General features: G+C 40.3%; 1 protein-coding gene across 1 annotated transcript; it reads left to right on the top strand.

Moving 5' to 3' along the window:
* The first annotated feature begins 1,836 nt into the window (after positions 1 to 1,836).
* On the top strand, positions 1,837 to 19,814 carry LOC121313873 (RGM domain family member B-like). The gene is made up of 3 exons (XM_041246657.1): positions 1,837 to 2,329; positions 11,454 to 11,971; positions 19,094 to 19,814. The coding sequence occupies exons 1-3, from the start codon at positions 2,218 to 2,220 to the stop codon at positions 19,793 to 19,795; spliced, it is 1,332 nt and encodes a 443-aa protein (XP_041102591.1). The 5' UTR covers positions 1,837 to 2,217; the 3' UTR covers positions 19,796 to 19,814.
* Positions 19,815 to 20,683: the final 869 nt, after the last annotated feature.

Raw genomic sequence — 20,683 nt, 5'->3', positions numbered from 1 at the left:
CTCATGTGGTCGAACTAAACGTGATGCAAATATCTGCGTTGTTGTGCAGCAAATTCATTTTCAAATATATAATCCATACGTTACGATTTCGCAGCCAAGCATTATAACTACTCACTGTTATTACAGATAACGGTTTATTACCTCAGTTTAAAGTACAGTAACCCCATATTAAAAACGCCTACCTCTATTGTTTCCCTCTTTTAACAAAGCCGATTGTTCGTGTGGGATATAGTTTAATAGTTTATTGCCACCAGATAAAATACACTTAAATTCCATTCACACGCCACCCAAAATATCCAGTTAACATTAAAAAGAAAACGAATTTGCAATACTCAGGTGTTATTATTAGAATACTATAAATACTAAATTATTATTGCCAGTTTATTCTGTCACACTGGTTGGTATGTAGATGTCTCGTCTGTTTATGAAACCTACAGTAGTTGCTGTTATTGACTGGTAAATCTGTGTTGAACTTTAAAAGGATGCTGGATTGATTCAGTTTGTTAAGTTAACACTGCATCGCATCGGTAACTGCACAACCTACCTTGATAGGGGAAGTCCATCTGCGGATGAGGGGAGTGATGACTGACATTTACTTCAACCAATTGTGAACTGCGGACACCACCGATCCATTGCTGAGATTCTGAACCCTGGTTAGTCCTGTTGGCGTGTGTGGTGCAAGTAGCTGGGGCATTTTCATGATTCAGTGTCAGTAGATATGTTTTATACAGCAACGCACGACTGTAGCTGTTGCTGGTACAATATATCGAAGGGAGTATTTCACAGGTCAGGCAATGTATTTACAATGGATATTAAGCTGCACAGTATCTCTCATATCAACTCAATTCAGCTAGTTCATTATTAACTATGTACGTCACTTGGTATAACAACCCACAGTTGCACAATAATATAATCACGATATATATGAAAGGGGCCGCTGTCTTTTGAGCAGGCGACATTTTCCCAAAATGTAGAATTTACATTTAGGCAACATGTTAGTTTTCCATATGCCTAAGGCTAATTAGCCTACAGTAGCCTTCACATGATTTTCAGTCTCCCCCCAACACCGCCACGTCTATCCGGAGTGGGTAATATGTGGCAAGTTAAGAATTACAATGTGAGATTTATGCCCTCAAATTGCCCCTACACTTTTTTCTAAACGACACTCGTGTTTCTAGTTAATTTTGGGGTGTGAAAAAAGATTGGAATATTATCAATGAATCAACGTTTATTTTATACAGAGCCTTTCATAGTGGACCACCATCACAAAGCGCTTTACAAGATGCAGTAAATACAATTCAATCCATAATTCTTCCTATAGAGAAATGCATAATACATTAAATACAGTGGCAAGAACATAATATATGATAGTAGCATAATACATTAAATATGTAGACATAGGTTAGCTGTAACATGTTTCACCTGCTCTGTAGCTATGCAATATATAATATGTGTTTATTTATGCATTTATGAATTTGTTTGTTTTGTTTTACATGTTTAGTTATATTTATTTATTTATGTTTATTTATTGGTGTTGTTTGGGGGATAATGCTGTCTATGTGTTTTTGATAGTAGACTGAGGATGTTAAATAAATAAACCATATCGGAGAAAAGAAATCATGCAATATCATCCGCAGTTGAAGTGGAATATTCTATCAATATCATCTCATGTAATGTTCCCACAAAGGAGATAAAGTCTGCTTGCTCCGCTGACACCAGGCTCCAGGGAATTGTCTGTGGCTGGCTGGGCGTTGCCTTGTGTTTGCGGGCGGGTGTTCCGTTCAAGTGTCAGATAGGGTTTGGTAGATTTGCAAGTGATCACTAGGAAAAGGGGTGGATTTTGCAAGTGTGTGCCAGAGAGAAAGAGATGTGCTGTGTGCATGCGTGCCTGGGGTTAGTGCACAATTGAGATTGACCGCAGTGAGAGAGGTTCGGACGGAATAAAGACAGGCTAAGAATACTTCTGGAGAACTGATACAATAAGAAGTAAACTGGACAACTCAGTCGCGCAGTGCTGTCGATTGGGATTTAAACAAGCATTCGCGTTTTGTTAGTATTGTTTTACTTTCCTTTCTGTCTGTTTATGCCATTGCGCGATCACTGAGTCTGGAACTCAAAGAGAAAGCGGAGAGCAGAGGCCCGATTTCCCGGCATTGCCGCAGCTCCAGCTCTATCCCTCCCGTGGTGTATTTGAGTCCCGCAACGCGACCTGGATGGATGGGTATGGGGAAAGCAGGATTTTACTACCCCGGGACTGAACGCCTCCGCTCCCTGCCTCCTGTCCTAACTCTCCTAGTTCTGATCGCCGTCTCCTCTTGGGTCCACATAGGTAACTTGGTTTTGTTATTAATAATTTCTAGTCGCTTAACACTACTATATATTCAAATCGACATGTGCATTAAAATGATGCTATTTAGAGATGAATGATATATACAGACATGAATGAAGGTACTTGACTGGGTCCACTGTGTGCTAACCTATCCGCGTATCTGTTTTATATATCAACCTATTGAAATGTGCACTTATGTAATATTCTTTTGTTGTTTGTTATTTATTGTAAAGGATTTACGTTCTGATTTTCTGGTCGCCGATTCTGTTTACTGAAAGTCATGGATGGGATCAAGTTACCATCCCCAACCTACAAACAGACCCGTGTGTGTTAGTGGAGGAAGAATTTCAACTAAATCAGACTTGCGCGTTCGTTTTAAGGTTTTAGTATTCCTGTACAAAGTAATGGTTTTCACTCCACTAAAGGTCATTTCGCTTCAGCATATACAGCAGGCGTTTTATCCGACATACTCTGGCTTGTAATAAACAGTACGTCTGCCACGTCATAGTAAACTTACTTTTCTAGGTTGCATTTCGATATGCAGTCTGTCATTTTATTATTATTTGATTTCAGATGCACCTTATTGAATGGCTGTGGTATTAACTATTTGAGAATGTATTTTAGATTTTAAAAGCACGTTTTTAACCTGAATGTTTCAATTGAAATATGAACACCCATATAATTTACTATACCAAGGAAACCCTATTATAAGGGTAGTCTAGGGTTAGAAGATTTAATGATGATAGACTTTGTTTTTCGTTATCTGCTGAAAGTAGCGTTTTGTACCCATTTCAAGTCACTGCACGCCTAAACTCTCAGGGGTGACATTATTTTGATTATTTTATTTGTAAGTAAGCGCAATATATTCCCCCCGTTCACTTACCCTTACAGTCTTTACATCAGTGGGAAGCCTGCAATTTGTAGCCCTTATTCTGGACGCTTTATTTTAAATATCATGCAAATAACATGCTTAAGGTGGAGCCGACTGGGTACAAAGTATCTATTTGAAAGCGTCCCCAGTTAAAATGTGGATTCTGTGTATCTATTTGAAAGCGTCCCCAGTTAAAATGTGGATTCTGTGTATCTATTTGAAAGCGTCCCCAGTTAAAATGTGGATTCTGTGTATCTATTTGAAAGCGTCCCCAGTTAAAATGTGGATTCTGTGTATCTATTTGAAAGCGTCCCCAGTTAAAATGTGGATTCTGTGTATCTATTTGAAAGCGTCCCCAGTTAAAAGGTGGATTCTGTGTATCTATTTGAAAGCGTCCCCAGTTAAAAGGTGGATTCTGTGTATCTATATGAAAGTGTCCCCAGTTAAAATGTGGATTCTGTGTATCTATTTGAAAGCGTCCCCAGTTAAAAGGTGGATTCTATGTATCTATTTGAAAGCGTCCCCAGTTAAAATGTGGATTCTGTGTATCTATTTGAAAGCGTCCCCAGTTAAAATGTGGATTCTGTGTATCTATTTGAAAGCCTGTGTATCTATTTGAAAGCGTCCCCAGTTAAAATGTGGATTCCAGTTAAAATGTGGATTCTGTGTATCTATTTGAAAGCGTCCCCAGTTAAAATGTGGATTCTGTGTATCTATTTGAAAGCGTCCCCAGTTAAAAGGTGGATTCTGTGTATCTATTTGAAAGCGTCCCCAGTTAAAATGTGGATTCTGTGTATCTATTTGAAAGCGTCCCCAGTTAAAAGGTGGATTCTGTGTATCTATTTGAAAGCGTCCCCAGTTAAAAGGTGGATTCTGTGTATCTATTTGAAAGCGTCCCCAGTTAAAAGGTGGATTCTGTGTATCTATTTGAAAGCCCCCAGTTAAAATGTGGATTCTGTGTATCTATTTGAAAGCGTCCCCAGTTAAAAGGTGGATTCTATGTATCTATATGAAAGTGTCCCCAGTTAAAATGTGGATTCTGTGTATCTATTTGAAAGTGTCCCCAGTTAAAAGGTGGATTCTGTGTATCTATTTGAAAGCGTCCCCAGTTAAAAGGTGGATTCTGTGTATCTATTTGAAAGCGTCCCCAGTTAAAAGGTGGATTCTGTGTATCTATTTGAAAGCGTCCCCAGTTAAAAGGTGGATTCTGTGTATCTATTTGAAAGCGTCCCCAGTTAAAAGGTGGATTCGTTGTATTAATTCAAGACACAATGGATGTATTCCTCAAACGTGAAACAAGAGGCAATGCATGGGATCGATTTATTTATTTTTGTTAGCATCCGATTGATAATCCCTGTTGTATTGTCCCTCACCCTAACCCTCACCATCACCCTCACCCTAACCCTATCCCTCACACTAACCCTCACTTTCAACCTCCCCCTCACCCACACCCTATCCCTCACCTTCACCCTCACCCTAACCCTCTCCCTCACACTAACCTCGTAGTATTGTCTTGTTTCGTTTACTCCTCTTCTTTCCAATTTTAATGGCTTCCCTAACATCTATTTAGGGAATGCAAATTAAAAAGACCAAAAAAAGCGGCATGCTCATTAGCAATGATTTATCGTACTTTTTTTTATGTCTGATGCTCTATTACACCCTGCTAAACGACTCTTCTCGGGTTGAGGTGGCTTGTGAATAAGACTCTCTTGTAATTTCTACACATTTGGTGTCCAGTTTTCACTTGGCCTCTTGACAGCTGCTACACTCTGGTGTCCTGACCATTAGACGGAATGGTGCTGGGTGTCTATTGAATGCCTGCACCTTCATATTGAATCTAACATGGTCTCGGGCAGCTGGGTATAGTGGACTTTGAGTTTCACTTTTAATGAAATGAAGAAACATCCTCTTGATTTGAGAGCCCAGCGGATACCCCCAACTAAACATTAGGAGAATCATTTTATTAGGGCTATAAGGGTCAGTGTAGCAGAGCACCAGACTCCAAACCTAAGATCATTATTAATGGTAAGGATAACCATGGCTGTCCCCTCAGCAGGTTATCCTTTCCTCATGCCTAAGGAGAGACTTCTCAAAGCTGTGGAATCTTGTGAAGACCGAATGATCAGTGATGGCACAGTAAAAGTTTGTCACCAGTGCACTGTAGAAATGAAGACAGTTGAGAGAGATGATTAGAGGTCGTGATGATTATATTGAATATTTCTAGTTGAATGACTTTCTAATAGTAATAGAAACCTCAGCCTCAAATGTATTATCTTCCCACGCTCGGCCTAAACATTATTTTGCTAAAATGATGTTGTTAAGATCTCGCTTGTAGTTTTTTAAAATAGGAATACATCAAGTACCATCATGTTTTGTACACAGCAGAGCATTAGGTTTACATGCTTACAGTATGCTGCTAGCCTTGTTTTCTGATTCCTGGAGGAAGGTGTTTAGTCATTTTCCTCTTGTCTACAGACCTGGTCAGTCTGGCTTATCTTTCTGCATCAATCTCTTCAAGTAAGCTTGTGATGTGTGGTGTTGCACACTGAAAGAGAAAGACACAATCTTTTTATTTTATTTTATTATGGATACCACTATTCTCTCCTAAAAGGGAGAGAAGGGTGACTAAATGTTTGTAATTCAATGCCCAGTTTAATCCTGTAATGCCCATTTCTGTAGCACATATGATACCTTTGTATCATTTTTATAAATCCAGCTTTGCAAGCCAGAATTGTTCATATACAGTATGTTGCGTGCTGCCAGACAAACAAAACAAAACAACAAACAAGAAATAGAATTTAGAGCAAGAGAGAGGAGGCCATTAGCGCTTCAGATGACTGTCAAGTTGTTATTGCAATTGATTAATCATTTCAGTGCGATGAATCGGGACTAAACAAATGATCGACAGTGTCATGACCATGTTGTTCTAACTTACCTTGATGGCAGTTAGGCATCCAGATCTCCTTCACGAAGTGACGGAGAGCTCTAACTCAGTGAAGCTTTGCCTAGGGCAGTGATCACTCGGAAATGGAGCTCTGCATTGTCGCTGGATCTCAGGCTTATTAGTGTAATTTAGGATACTTTGGAGAAAATTGCTCGGCTGATGCTCCTGGTATATATTTTTGAATAACTTCATTCACGGAACAGGGGCTTAGACTGACCTAGGAAGAAATAGGACAGCTATTCAAAACACCTGTTAAAGGAGATCAGGGGATGGAAGCTATGGCACTGGCATTGTGGACAAAATAGCAGTGGATTGTCCCAGTTTAAACAGGATTACAGTAGCAATGACTGTTCTGGTTTAAACAGGGTGGTATGAAGAGATAGTGAAGTGCAAAGCCATTTACTGTTTTTAATAGGATGGTGCAGAACAGGGTCCCTGTGTCCCAAGGCAGGATGTGGAGCAAGGTGCAGAACAGGGTTCCTGTGTCCCAGGGCAGGGTTAATATATGGCTGGTAACGCCTCCATAAATTATAATTCTATAGACGTCCCTGCTTATAAAAATAAATGGCTCTTGACTTACATGTTATTATTAAAAAAAACAAAAAAAAAATAACCAATAAGGTCTCAGTAAATGTCTATTTAAGTTAAATTTGGTCCAGCAGACCCATAGGGTGTCTTTTTGACAAATTCTGATTTTTATGATCAAGTGTTCTGGGCACACATATACTGTACTGGGATATTCACAGGTTAAAACTGTTTAAGGGAGGTAGATTGGGATAAATAAAAGCATTCATGTTTTTCTGTATGAGTGTGTGTCTGTCTGACAGTAACCTTGGTAACTAATAAAGTTAGATCCAGTGTAATCCTGCAGGAGGGGCGAAAAAGTGCCTTTTTCTTTATTCTTAATTAACATGTGGTTCCAGCTTTTGGGATGGGGTCTGTGCACAGAGCACACCCTTAATGCAATTAGCTTCCTGGAGATATTTACACAGGCTAACTCTTCGAGCAGTCATGCTCCTTTCCAAAGGGGCCCAGTCAGTGTGCTGGAGTGGAATTTCAAGATGTGGAATTTGGTCAGGGCACCAGGGGTCAACAGCCGTACTCCCTACCCCCAGAGTGAATTTTAACAACTGTGAAACTGGAGGGGGTTGGGTTTTACAGGGAGGTCCATCCCAGAATCCTCCAGCAGAACACTGGCCCCAAACACCACGGTGCTGGGAAACAAAGGGGAGTATTTCAAGGCCCTCTCCCTGCGTTAGTACTGTAGGGATGTGACCCTTCAGCCTTGGAAGATGAGCATGTTACTGGACAGAACTGACCCTGGGGGGTTTGGTGGACATACTGTAGTGTGTACATTTACAATAACTAGTGTAATTTATAATAACATTCATAATGGAATTCCCAGCTCAGAATAATGTGTTACCACAAGAGAACAAGTAAAAAGTATATTATATACAATAGCGTGCACATGTAGTACAACACTTCAGTATGTGTCATTATGTCCTTTATATACCTACCTTGTGACTCAAATCCCTCCAGCATGTCTTCAGAACTGACAAAACCCTGATTCCAACTTCTTTGTGACCCGAATCCCACCAGTCTCTGGAGCCAGACTTTAGTAATGCCATATAGAATAAAGGTATAGACTTCTGTCTTGATTTTTAAAGCTTGCCTGGTTTCTAGAATGCAATCTTGGCCCCATGTCAAATCTAATGGCTGTATTCAGAAACCGCTCTTTTTGATAGTATTTACTTAAGTTAATGTTTACATGTATAGTAGTCTCCACACCTCGAAAAGCAAGTGAACTGTTCTGGAAGATGGAGTTGACCACCAGACAATATGAGTAAATTAATATTTATTTATCATGACGCATGTGTATCAACACATGAAACAACCTGAATAAGTAAGAGGAAAGCAATGGGCAAGTGTATGTTAATTAACTATGATAACAAACTAACAGACAAACTAATGTAATTAAACTGTCAAACTAAATTAACACCGCACCCCTACACACTTTAAAAAATGCTGCAGCAGTTCTAGAGTGATTATGAATACATGTACAGGTATAATATACAAGACATGCACAACATTATTTAACAGAATGGTGGAGCAACTCGCCAGAATGGGAAACACAAATGAGGTACGCTCATGAAAATCAGAATACCAAACAAAAGATTGAATAAACCAATCACTGTGCCTCAAGACACTCTCGTGAGACGTCTCTTTTCAAAAGAATGTAAAAAATTTTTTATTTTAAGTTTGGTGATGAGGAGTTGTCAGGTTACAAAACAGTGCTGTATCCATTGTGATCGAGTCGATATCGGTGCCAAGAATGTGGTATTTTAAGTGAAGTTCCTGTTCTTTTAGCCGGAGCATTTACAATAGAAAAAAAATCTGTTTCACACAAGGGTGTTCTCTTAGGCGAAGTCTTCTCTTAGGAAGTGTTCCTATACGCGTATTAATAAAGCACTACTACTTAAGTCACTTGTTTCTGAATATGACTGAGGTTTTCTGTAGTAATTATAATGTGTTATGTTTCTGCTGCCACCTTCTGGTCTGCTGCTTAAATTACATGTTAGCATAGTAGGTATAGTTTATTCCTCATCAGATTTCAAATAGTGTCTTGACTGAGAGGACAATGGGATACTGTATCTATAAAAACAATTGTGAAATGATGTAGCGTTTGGGTTTTTTCCGCTAACCGTTCCCCTGTTGTAATATTGTATTTGATCAGTTCCGAAATAGTTGATGAGTTGATAGTTGGGAAAAAAAAAAAAGGAAAAATCTGCTGGTCTGCAAGTAAGTGTTCCAGAAACAAATGGCAGTGTTATTGATTACAGGGCATGCCTAATGTGCGGCTCGACTCTAGCTTTGTGATCTAACTGCATTACAAGTCAATAAGTGAGTAAGTATTCTACTGACGGAAGGCACTGAAGTGCACTTTACCCTCGTTAAAAGCTTTTCTCTTCTGTTCCTGCTTCTGATAAAGCTGCACTGGCTTGCCTTCAAACTACAGCTTGGGTTTCATGCACATACAATCCTATTTGGGTCTCATTTGTGATCTAGAACTACTGCAAGACTTTATTACTATTTTTAATTTTTTTTAGGTTTTATGTGTTCACAGATTTCATTTTTTGGCAATTAAAACCAGGAGTTAGGTTGGTGTGGGGAGGGAGTACAGAATAATGGTGTAATATAATGTCCTGGGCTGGTTATTAAAATACAGCATGTGTGTGTTGTAGTTTCAGTTAAATGCAATACAGCGTTCTGTTTCTGCACTGTATCTAGATCTCTATATACTAATGGTTCTCTTTTCTGTTCTTTGTCTTGGCTAATCAGCGACTGGATATTTCCTACAACATAGTAGGAGTTAGCTACCAATATAGAGGTGGGTTTGTTAGTCACTAAAACAGCAATTAGCTTAATATGGAAGATAAGGTAACTGAAAGAGTGTGAAATACATAATGTGTCTGTGGAAGGAGTTTATTTTCTGCAGCTGTGTGGCTCTGGTAGTTTAAATGGAAGTTTTTTGCATGTGGTTTCCTAGCAGTCAGTTGATACCGCACTGCAAGAGATGTTAACTTCATCATACCCTCTCTTGCTTGAAATGACTTTCATGTTCTTAATCAAACAAAAAAAAAAGGGGGGGGGCTGCATATGAACAAGCAGCACAGATAGAGCTTTCTTGTGGGGAGGCATTTTAGAATGGGCTTTGCTGGGCGCTTTTTATTCATTCCATAAAACCCCAGCTGCAATCCGCTGACTGACTGTCATTTTATTGATTGCATTTATCTGCAATTCCTTCATTCATTCGTTCTTTTTTTTGAGCTTGTGTGATGAAGCTGGAAGTCATTTGGACTCCTTTTTACTGCTGCTCATTTAGATTAAAGATGATTTCACAATCACTTTGAAGAGATGTTGTAAACATACCGAGCTGCTGAAGGTATTGCTGTCGAGATAAAAACTTGAGTGCCACTAGACTGAATTGTCGCTGAAAAGCCTGTGCGAATAGGTCTAAAGCTTCCTTGGTCCCATTAAAAAGTGGTAAAGCATGTAAAAGAACAGTTCCTCAGCTACATATGGAAGTGAATGTGTCAGGCTGTTATGTGACACACTGTCACGTTCATTATTTGTTTAAAGTGCAGAGTATAACACTGCTTTTCTACAAAGACTTCTTTGTAAGAATTCTTCTAAGAATTGTTTTTGGCAGACACCAATGACAAACTCAAAATAGTAGCATTATCTACCAGAGATTGAAGCCAGGCCCTGACTTCGAAATTAAAGAACTGGAAAACAAAAACCCTAAAAAGCTTCTTACTGCAGTCGTTGATCCCAGGCATGCTACCTACGAGGGGATATTTAGTCATAACGTAAGCAGAGTGCTACGTTTCTTTCTCTTTTGAATGCTTTAATGTCGGTGCAATCTTTCCAAATATATCCGGTTTTCGTGAAGTTTCTTCTTGGCTGGAGGGACCATAGGTTTGAAGGTAGTCTACTGGGCTGACAGCAATAGGATCTTCCACTTTTAAAGGAGCCCTCTGAATTGTTAGATTGCTTGTCACTGCACAAACTGGACAGCCAAAAGTTGTAGGTAAACAAAAACACATCAGTAACACCGGGTTCTGACATTGACAGACAGTGAGTGAGTCAGTCCAGCTATGGCACTTGCAAGGGATCCAAGGAAACGCAGGAGGCAGCAGCCAGGTAACCCAACCCCGGTTCACTCGGTAGTTCCATGTAACAAGTCTGAAGCAGGATCGATGTCCTCAGCAATCCTACAAACACTGTTCACAACAAGGGCAGGCAGAAAACAATTTATATCTCTCTCTGTGTGTGTCTCCGCTTCTCTCTCCTGGCATCCCCCAACACGACTAACTCCCCGAACACTCCACCCCTTGAACTGGTTCTTGTAAGGAGTTAGTGAACACAGCGTCTCCACCTGTCGGGAGGCCGAACTCCACCAATAACCAAGGGAGAATACTTTACTGTGCAGTTGCTGTTTCATGCTACACAGTATTACTAAAAAAAATAACTGGGTCTACCGCTTTATTACCTTGTCATATGTGATGAACATGAATCTATATTCCTTTCTGTAAATTATTATTTTTGTGAATAAACTGATACTAGTTGAACTTTCTATTCTTGTATATTGTTTCTGTGACTAAATATCCCTTAGTGGGTAGCATGCCTGAGATCAGTGGCTGTATTAAGCCTTAATCTGCCTTACCTGAGAAACCTTTTAAAGTGTTGACAGTTTAGACGTGTGAACTGGAAGTTATTTTTGTTTATTTTCTCTTGTCGGTTCTCAGGAGAGTGTCAGCCACAGGCTACGCAGTGTCGAATCTCGAAGTGTACGTCGGACTTCGTCTCCCTGACGTCCCATCTCAACTCGGCCTTGGATGGATTCGACACAGAGTTCTGCAAAGCCCTACGGGCCTACTCTGCCTGCACCCACCGCAATACCAAGACGTGTCGCGGTAACCTCGCCTATCACTCCGCTGTGCTGGGCATCAGCGACCTCATGATCCAACGCAACTGCTCCAAGGATGGGCCTACCTCCTCCACCCACCCCGAAACAGCCCCCGAGTCCTGCAACTACCACAACCGCCACCATGGGAGCGGCAGGGAGTTCCGGGCAGGGGACCCAGGGCAGCCCACCTACCTGTTCTGTGGCCTGTTCGGGGACCCCCACCTCAGGACTTTCAAGGACCAATTCCAGACCTGCAAGGTGGAGGGAGCCTGGCCCCTGATAGATAACAACTACTTGTCTGTGCAAGTCACAAACGTGCCTGTTGTGCCAGGCTCCACTGCTACAGCAACTAATAAGGTGAGCTTCATGTTTTTGATTTCATTTTATTTTATTTTTGGTGATTTCCTGTTGCTTCTGTTACAGCTCCTTCATTAGAGTTCCCATATGACTCCATGTACACCAGGACAGTTCAGGCTTTTCAACTCTCACATTCTTTTATGTATTACCCGTCTAGGGTACTTTTCACAGCAGGACTACACTTCCCAGAGTGCATTGGGGTGTGACTGGAAAAGACTGAACTGTCCCACACTGTCCTACTGTAGTTGAGTCATATGGTAACCCGATGCTTCACTGACCATAAGATGTCCTGTGTTTGACCAAAGCGCTAACCCTTCTGAAATGTATCCATTGAGTGAAATGAGTTGTAACTGTTGATTTTTAAGGGACTTATGTTTTATTTGAGTCGTTGAACTGCACATCCTGTAGTGTTGGTCTTCAGTCTCTGTAAAACATTACAATGCATTGCCATGAGGTGGCTGATCCAGAAGCACCTGCTCTAATCTCTGAGTTGTTTAGTTGATGTCTTGATGGCACCAGAGCATTTCAAAACCTCCCGATTGCATCTGGTGATAAGCGGGGCTTAAAAGTCATGCCTTGTTAGCATTTACTGTTGCTAAGCTCTAGGATCCATTTCCTATGTGCACTGTAGCAGAACTTAAATAAAAATAAAAAAAAAACTAGAAAAGGTTGGCTACGGGTTCGAATCTTTACTGCCCAAAGGAAATAAATATATCTCAAGCCAGTGTACTTCTGTTACCCATAATACACTCTCGCAGGTCTTGTTTCTGCTGCTGCTGGTTTTGTTTTTCAGGCTTTTCACGTTGACATGCTGAAACAACAGTGTGTGTTATTATTTATACCAGTTCCCAGCTGGGTCTGCAGTTGAATGGTCAGTTCCTACAGTATGTCAGGGCTTGAACCAGTGATCCACAGCATCCCCACTTGGTCACAAATAACGAAAAGCCCTTTTGAGAACATTCTACAGTAAATCTGCCACCCAGTCTCCACTCCATTTGCATGTTGTCACTGGGCACAAGCTTCTCCAATAACAACTTGGAGGAAAATAGTACGTGATAAATTACAAAGAGCAGTCTGTACTTTTATGACTTGTGATTTGAGGGGAAAAAAATGTGACAGGACGCACTAGGCTTGAACACCTGGGAGCCCTGAAGCCCAACCCACTCCCCTACCGGACTCCAACCTGTTCAGACTCCACAAGCTTGCAAGAAGCTCCGAGTTCAGCTCCACTGTACAGTGCTAATTAACAGTGAAGTACTTTTTTTTTTTTTTTTTTTTTTTTTTTTGCAGGAACCTGCAGTTCATTTATAGAGACCTAATAAGACAGATCAGCTAAAAAACTTTTTTTTTTTTTTTACTGTAATTTAAAAACACCTAAAAAAAAAGTTGAAAAAAAAGCCCTTTTTTTTCAGTTGTGTCAAAATATAGATAATATATATATATATATATATATATATATATATATATATATATATATATATATATATATATATATATATATAAATATATATAATATTAAAATACACACATATACTGTATGGTATATATAATAAGTGATTACCCCGAACAGGCAGTAGTGGTTGGTAAATTAAAAAAGAAAACAAAGAAAAATTAACGAACACAGCAAGATATTACTAATCTTAAGTTAAAGCACTGGTGAACTTGAACAAATATGACAAATAACATTAATTCAAAGTTAGATGACGTTAGACAAAGATAATTAGACTTGTGAATTTTATTTTAATATTTAAACAGCTTAAACGTTTTCTGTCTTTCCACAAAGTTACACACCATGCAATACTGACAAAAACCGAAGATGTCGTGCTGCTCATATTGTAGCCTTTTTTGTCTTGGCACATGCACACTGATCGCCTGATCACTGTGTTCACTAACCGGCTGCTCTCCATCCAGACATTTTTTAGCCAATCGTAGCCAGTCCTGGCTGACGGCTGGCTGCTACTGCGCATGTCCACAGTGGATTTGGGTGCTCGCATTTCTGAGTGCACACAGCCCGGCTTTAGCCCATTAAACAGATGGGATGAACGGCATTGTTAATGTGCAAGTGTCATGTGAGAAGGAGGAATGAAACACACATCACCCAGAAGAAGGGAAGCGCAATTCATTAATAAGAGAGACTGGGGGTTCGGCGAGCAAGCGAACAATGTTAACCAGCTGCCCCTGCTGTTAGTTAGGATATTTAGAGTATACAGTTGTGCCAACAGAGTGGTTTTTAGTATGAACCTGTCAGGGAATGAGGTTAAAAAGGAAGTAACGAGGTTTAGAACAATATAGCGTTACACGTCTCAGGTGTTGCTACAAGTGTTTAAATAATGTACCTGCAATTTTTCTTTTCATTAACATCCTGACAACTTTTTACACTTACAGCTTTAAAGCATGTTTCAAAGCTTTTTTCAAAATATCCGCTCTAGTGCACTGACAGTGTAATGATTATTGCCCACATTGTCAAACAGGTAACACAGCAATAACGATCCATGATATGGCACGGAATAGAAAAGCCGGATGTTTTTCTTTTTCTTTTTTTTTTAATCGCTCTTCCTGATTTAGAGGACAGATCTGAAACCATAGTGCAGACATTTTAAAACACACTTTACAGTTATAGGTGTAAAGAATTGTAAGCAAGTTAACAATGAAAATAAAGATTACAGGTACGCTATTTAAACAGTTGTAGCAACACTTGGGGACTTATAGCACTGTATTTTTGGGAACCCACTGCTTACTCTTTAAGTCTGTAATTGAAAGTTACACACAATTCATTTTGAGTTTGTTCCAATCAACAGCATATCGGTATCTCTTTAGCACATGTACAGTATTTAAAGCAGTGGGGTTGATGCTCTTACACACAGTCCATGCCTGTCCTTCCTAGTGCTTAATGGGGCCAGATCTTGGGAAATAATAACAGAAGCGTCCTTCTGTATTAGTGGCTGTAGGTTATAGCCAGCCTCATCCTCAATCTGCTTATGCCACCGGATGGCAATTGAACGCAGGCAGACTGCCAGTGAAGTTTAAACCTCTTTGCAGCATTTGTATTATTTCCCCAATTGTATAAAGCAATTCCATTCCAGTTAAAGCTGCAGTGTCCTTCAGTCTGTTTACGCCATCCTTCCTTGAGTTATCCCTCTCTGCACTCATTTAGCACAATGACAGCCTTGTTAGTAGTCTAGGCTCTTCACATTCCCCAAATGTAGGTTTATTGGTGCTGTGGGGCACTAGCTTTCTCCCTAGGTTTGGCCTGGACATCAGTTAGTAACCTTTAATACGACTGACTGAAAAACTAGTAGTTTACATCAATGGTTGTCCGAATCCTTGTAGCTAGTAGATCTCAAAACGTTGTCATCGGGTCTTCAAGGATCCTAGTTATTTCAATGTGAACAACATGACTTGGTAACCCATTCCATCCCCTGACCACTCTGTTTAAAGAAGTGTCTGCTACGCTCTGTCCTGTCTCCACTTTAGTTCCAGCTGTGTCCTTTGGTCCTGCTTACTGTACTGAGCTTAAAGTATTGGTTATGGTTAACGTTTTCACCTGCTTTAAAGATTTTAAAGACTTCCTTCAACCCCCCTCCCTCCCTCTCTCCCTCCCTCCATCCATCCCTTAATTATTTGGTTCATGTTTATTTGTGCCTGATTAAGCTGACAGTGAACCCTTTATTCCCTGCCAGTCCCTGTTGGTGTCGGTATGAAACGGGTCTGGCACTGTGCTAGGGTTCACGGTTGAGTTTTATCTTCTCATTCTTCACAGCTGTTGTACAGTACATATATGAAACTTTCCTTTTATCTTGCTGATAGTGTGCGAGTTCATGTTGATACTAAAGGAGAAACAAACCAAAAAAAAAACGAAGTGTAACAATGAATGCTTTGTTCTCTGCAGCGCAGGTGTATTGTTTGTGGCTTGAGCTGGTCTACTTATAGATGGTCATATTGACTTAAAATAGTAGGTTAGCAGCTCAGGAGCTAAACTACTTCTTGTGTGAATCCTGTTTCGGTGCAATCTGAATAAGTTTTATATGGCACAGCGTTACTCTTTTGGCACTTTATACTGTAGCAGCTTTTTTGAATGATGAGAGTAATCATTTGCTCCGAAATATTAGTTTGCATTATGGATTTCTGTTAGTTTTTTTGACTTTGCACTTCTAATATTCAACCCTAAGGATTACGTGTGCAGATTTTATGAAATGGACTAGAGAAACTACTAGAGCAATTTCTTCGAGATGCTACCTAAACACATACCTTGTTTAAAAATGAAAACCATTGTATTCCATGCATTCCTTATTTCTTTCTCCGTTTTTCCACTGTCATTCTGCCCAATGTAACACACCCTATTCCAATGTGGCCTCACAGCTGGGTGACCTTTCTTCCCTGCTGCCAAGCTTCCCTTTCCTCTGGCGGTAGTTATTTGTTATTGGAGGTTATTCTATATACTGTAGGTACAGGTCGTGGTGACCTGCTTTGTATGGTATATTTTCCTGGTGTTATTTACTATTCTTGAACGGGGACAGATGTACTGTATGGTACTAACTGACATACTGTAATCTAGTCTGTGTCAAGCTATTTTTGCCAACAAATCGCACTTGCTACTTGCATGTACTGTAAAGTACTTTGAGATTTAAGAAATCAGCTGTACTGGGTATTCCAGTCAGATATTTTCAACAAGGCCTTAGGTGTGCATGTAAAACCCCAGTGGGTCTGGGATATTATGTGCATGTTAAGCTCCAGTGGGTCTGGGGTATTCTGTGCATGTGAAGCTCCAGGAGGCATGGGGTGTTCTATGCATGTGAAGCTCTAGTGGATCTGGGGTATTCCTAATAATCCCGTTTTTAGGCCTAGTTCTGGTCACAGCAGCCGGGTTACAGTTGACACGGAATGGCCTGGAATGCAGCATATGGTTCTCTTAATCTAGTCTCTGATTAATATTTTCAGACAGTATATGTCTTTGTTGTAAAAACATCACAGAGTGGTAATTTTATTGTCCCAAATTGAATAAGCTCTTGGTCTTTTAATGGGATTAACGTCTCTGATTGTAGAATGGTCCCATGCTACATGTTTGAAGTAAATTGATTTAACTTAAGAGTGCCCCTGATAGGAGTGCTTTCAGCACTGACCCATTGGTGCGTGTGGTATTGCTAGTATTTAATTGTCTGCGTGCCATGTTTTAACTGACTGCTCCCTGGTCCTGCTGTCTGTACAATAGCCTGTTTGTCTGAATCACAGAATCTGTGAACTTTTGACAAAGATAAAGCAGATGAAACCCATTACTTAAGCAAAAAGTCTCATGATGCCACTCAGGCCATTTTGCCTTTCAGGCATACTTTGACAGCATAATTAGTTTTGTTGCATTATTACAATTAGCTGATGCTAAAGGATCAGTGGACCAGACTTTTCTTAATGTACTGTACAGTGTCCAGCGCTTTGGATTAGAAGCCTACAGTAGATCACTAATGAGAACATAGAGCCTTTCTGGATATCAGCCACAGCTGAATGCAGGGTTCCTGTGTACCCTACAAGAAGGGCCATTTTCTCATCATTTGTCAAATGCACAGGGAACATTTTAGTAGTGTGCAATGTATTAGAACACCCATCTGCTTCTGTTTTGATTTGTTTTGCATATGAAATCAAACCACTGGAACTGAAAGCCTTGGAAAATTGTCAAAATTGGCAAATTGGTGGTGATACGCGGTGGTGATACGCCACACATGCAATTAATTAAAAATATCAAGAGAAAAGGAGCACACAGCCCAAGTGGTAACTTTTACAAGTTGTTTAAGATGCCTAATTAAAGCACAAAGTGGTCTTTTCACACTAGTGCCTATTGTTTCTACTGTATATCACTGATGACCAGCACTCCAGATAAGGCTGTGGGTCTGCGAATAACTTACCCTCAAATTTTAACACTATATTTTCAAAGGGTAAAGTGCAACGTTACCTTGAAGTCATGAGTATTCTCGATTTAAATGCTGTACAATCTTTAATGGTAATGGGGTAGGCATTAACAAAGATCCTTCCATTTTAACTGCAACATTACTTTGAATGACTGTGCAACCACGCGTGTGTGTTTCACAAGGTTCTTTATCAGCTCAGTGACTGACTGACACTGACTCAGCAAATATTAATTACGTTCCTTATATTTTAGCATTACATTCTTAAACTCTGTGAACATGTTAAAATATCAATATAAAGCCACATAGATAACTAAAATAAGGACATTCATTATTAAGTTATAAAACAGTTTGTTTAATATTATAGGCACGATGGTTCTAGTTGTATTTGTAGCTGGACTGGGGTGGACCCATGTAGCTTCAATTTTTTCTTTTTCTTACTGTGATTGGCTGCAAAGAAAACAGTGGTAGCCAGAGATTGGATCATGGATTTTTTAAGGTGTAAAAATGGCAGATACACAGCTTAACCTGGACTGCTACTAATGGCTGACCAAAAATGTAAATTCTCACATCCAGAGGTTTTCATGCAGGTAGGTAGATCTTGAGATGTTCTATTAAATTTGCACAGAGGTAAGCTTGCAACATCCACAAAATAATGTTAATTTCAGTTATAAAAAACAATAACGAGCTGTTGAGTTAACCTGTCTGGCCACTTGATGCTGCTCTTGGTCTATTAAGAGTTGACTGAATTCCTACATACTGCTTTACAGTCCAGTATGTATGTGTGTGTGTGTGTGTGTGTGTGTGTGTGTGAAATCCTCACACAAACACAGTGTCTGAGGAGAAACAAGGACCCCATTCACTCTACATACAGTAATGTGCATAGCAAGCCTGACAACAATTTAGGAAATAAATTCCTAGAATTCTGTATGTTGTGCCTTCAATTAATGTGCATGCAGTATAGCAACTCATGTTTGAATTCCCATTCCATACAACAATAATATTCTATAGCTTAATAGAGGACTGTGTTCATTGCAGATAAAAAAAATAAATAATAATAATTCAAATGAAGTTTGGTAGTAACTTTTTTGATGTGAGAAGAGAAAGCAGCCAGCTCACTTTTTATCCAGCATCCTTCACCCTGCCAATAGCTAGAACTGCTGGTAATAGTAATAGTGAATACGATTAATACAGTCAAAATAAATACCTTTTTATCGTTGTTTCTCAGATAACGATTATCTTCAAACCTTACCAAGAGTGCACAGAACAGAAGGTGTACCAGGCGGTGACGGACGACCTCCCTGCTGCCTTCGTGGACGGCACCACCAGCGGGGGCAACGGCGACACCAAGAGCCTGCGGATCGTGGAGAAGGAAGCTGGGCAGCATGCAGAGATCCACGCCCGCTACATCGGAGCCACCGTCATCGTGAGGCAGGTGGGCCGCTACCTGACCCTGGCCGTGCGCATGCCCGAGGAGCTGGCCTTGGCCTACGATGAGACCCAGGACCTGCAGCTCTGCATGAACGGCTGCCCCATGGGGGAGCGCATTGACGAGGATGGGTACCTCCCTCTGCCAGTCCTGGGGCTGCACCACCAACACCAACACCACCAACAGCAGCATCAGCAACACAATATCCCCCAGCACCCACGTGGGAGCTTCTCTCTGGGAAGTGCCACAGCCAAGTGCCGGGAGAAACTCAAAGTGAAGGACATCTACTTCCACTCCTGTGTCTTTGACCTCCTCACCACTGGGGATGCCAACTTCACCTTTGCCGCCTATAGCGCCCTGCAGGATCTGGAGGCGCTGCACCCGCAGAGGGAGCGCTGGCACATTTTTCCCAACCAGGCAAACAGAGGACCTTGTTCCTTTCTCCACACTCCGGTCTTTAAACTTGGACTCGTTTGCTTTATCGTTGTGTTGTTTTTGTAGTTGTTGTTGTTGTTGTTGTTGTTTTTTGTTGTTGTCTATAAACAAAAAAATAAATATATATTGTCATAATATATTGAGAAAGTAAAAAAAAAAAAAAAAAGTAAATATGTATATAATGTGTATATGAAGGGATATCCAATCCTGAAAAAGAAACAAAACAAAGAAGCTCCAGACTTGGACTGGACTTGGTGTGTACAGTTTATTTTCAGGTATGCTGGATGTGGTAGAATTGTTCTGTATGGTTTTTATGTTTTGTTTTTTTTTGTTTTGTTTTACATCCCTAAAATAGGGATTTTTTTTTTTTTTTTTTTTTTTTTAAAAAAAGCAAATAAAAGCACTTTATTTTTATTTTGCAACTACAAAAGTGTTCTCTCTAGCTAGAATGATTTTGTGGTTGTAAACAATTATGTTTTATTTGTTTTGAAAGTGGGGGGAAGAGAGCACTTAACAGCTAGTGGATGCTAGTTCTCTTACATGGCAGTTTGTCTCACGATTGCGATGGTGTCAGGCGAGTGTTTAGTGGACAGCTGCTGAATTCAACAACTTTGTCCGTTTTGGCAGGAAGGTTCAAGATATGTAAGCAATACGTGGCTGACCTATTCCAGGATTCCTGGAAACTCTTCATCTGAAAGAGGTTGTTTTGGTACAGTATCTACCTTCATGTTTTATTTTCCATTGTTCTGGACCTGTACTGAAGTCTCTGTACCCCTTTACATTTTTTTCCCCCCCCCCCCCCCCCCCCCCCCCCCCCCCCCCCCCCCCCCCCCCTGCACACTCCTGACACGATTTCACTTCGAACCACATTCTAGACTGTAATCTTCTTTTGAACAGAATTAGACCAGTAGAACCAGAAGAAAACTGCTACAGAGATCTAATCCAGTATGAAGT

The sequence above is a fragment of the Polyodon spathula genome, chromosome 1 (assembly GCF_017654505.1).
Source record: "Polyodon spathula isolate WHYD16114869_AA chromosome 1, ASM1765450v1, whole genome shotgun sequence".
Classification (NCBI taxonomy): domain Eukaryota; kingdom Metazoa; phylum Chordata; class Actinopteri; order Acipenseriformes; family Polyodontidae; genus Polyodon; species Polyodon spathula.
The sequence above is the reverse complement of the archived record's forward strand: the minus strand, read 5'-3'. Positions and strand labels throughout refer to the sequence as shown.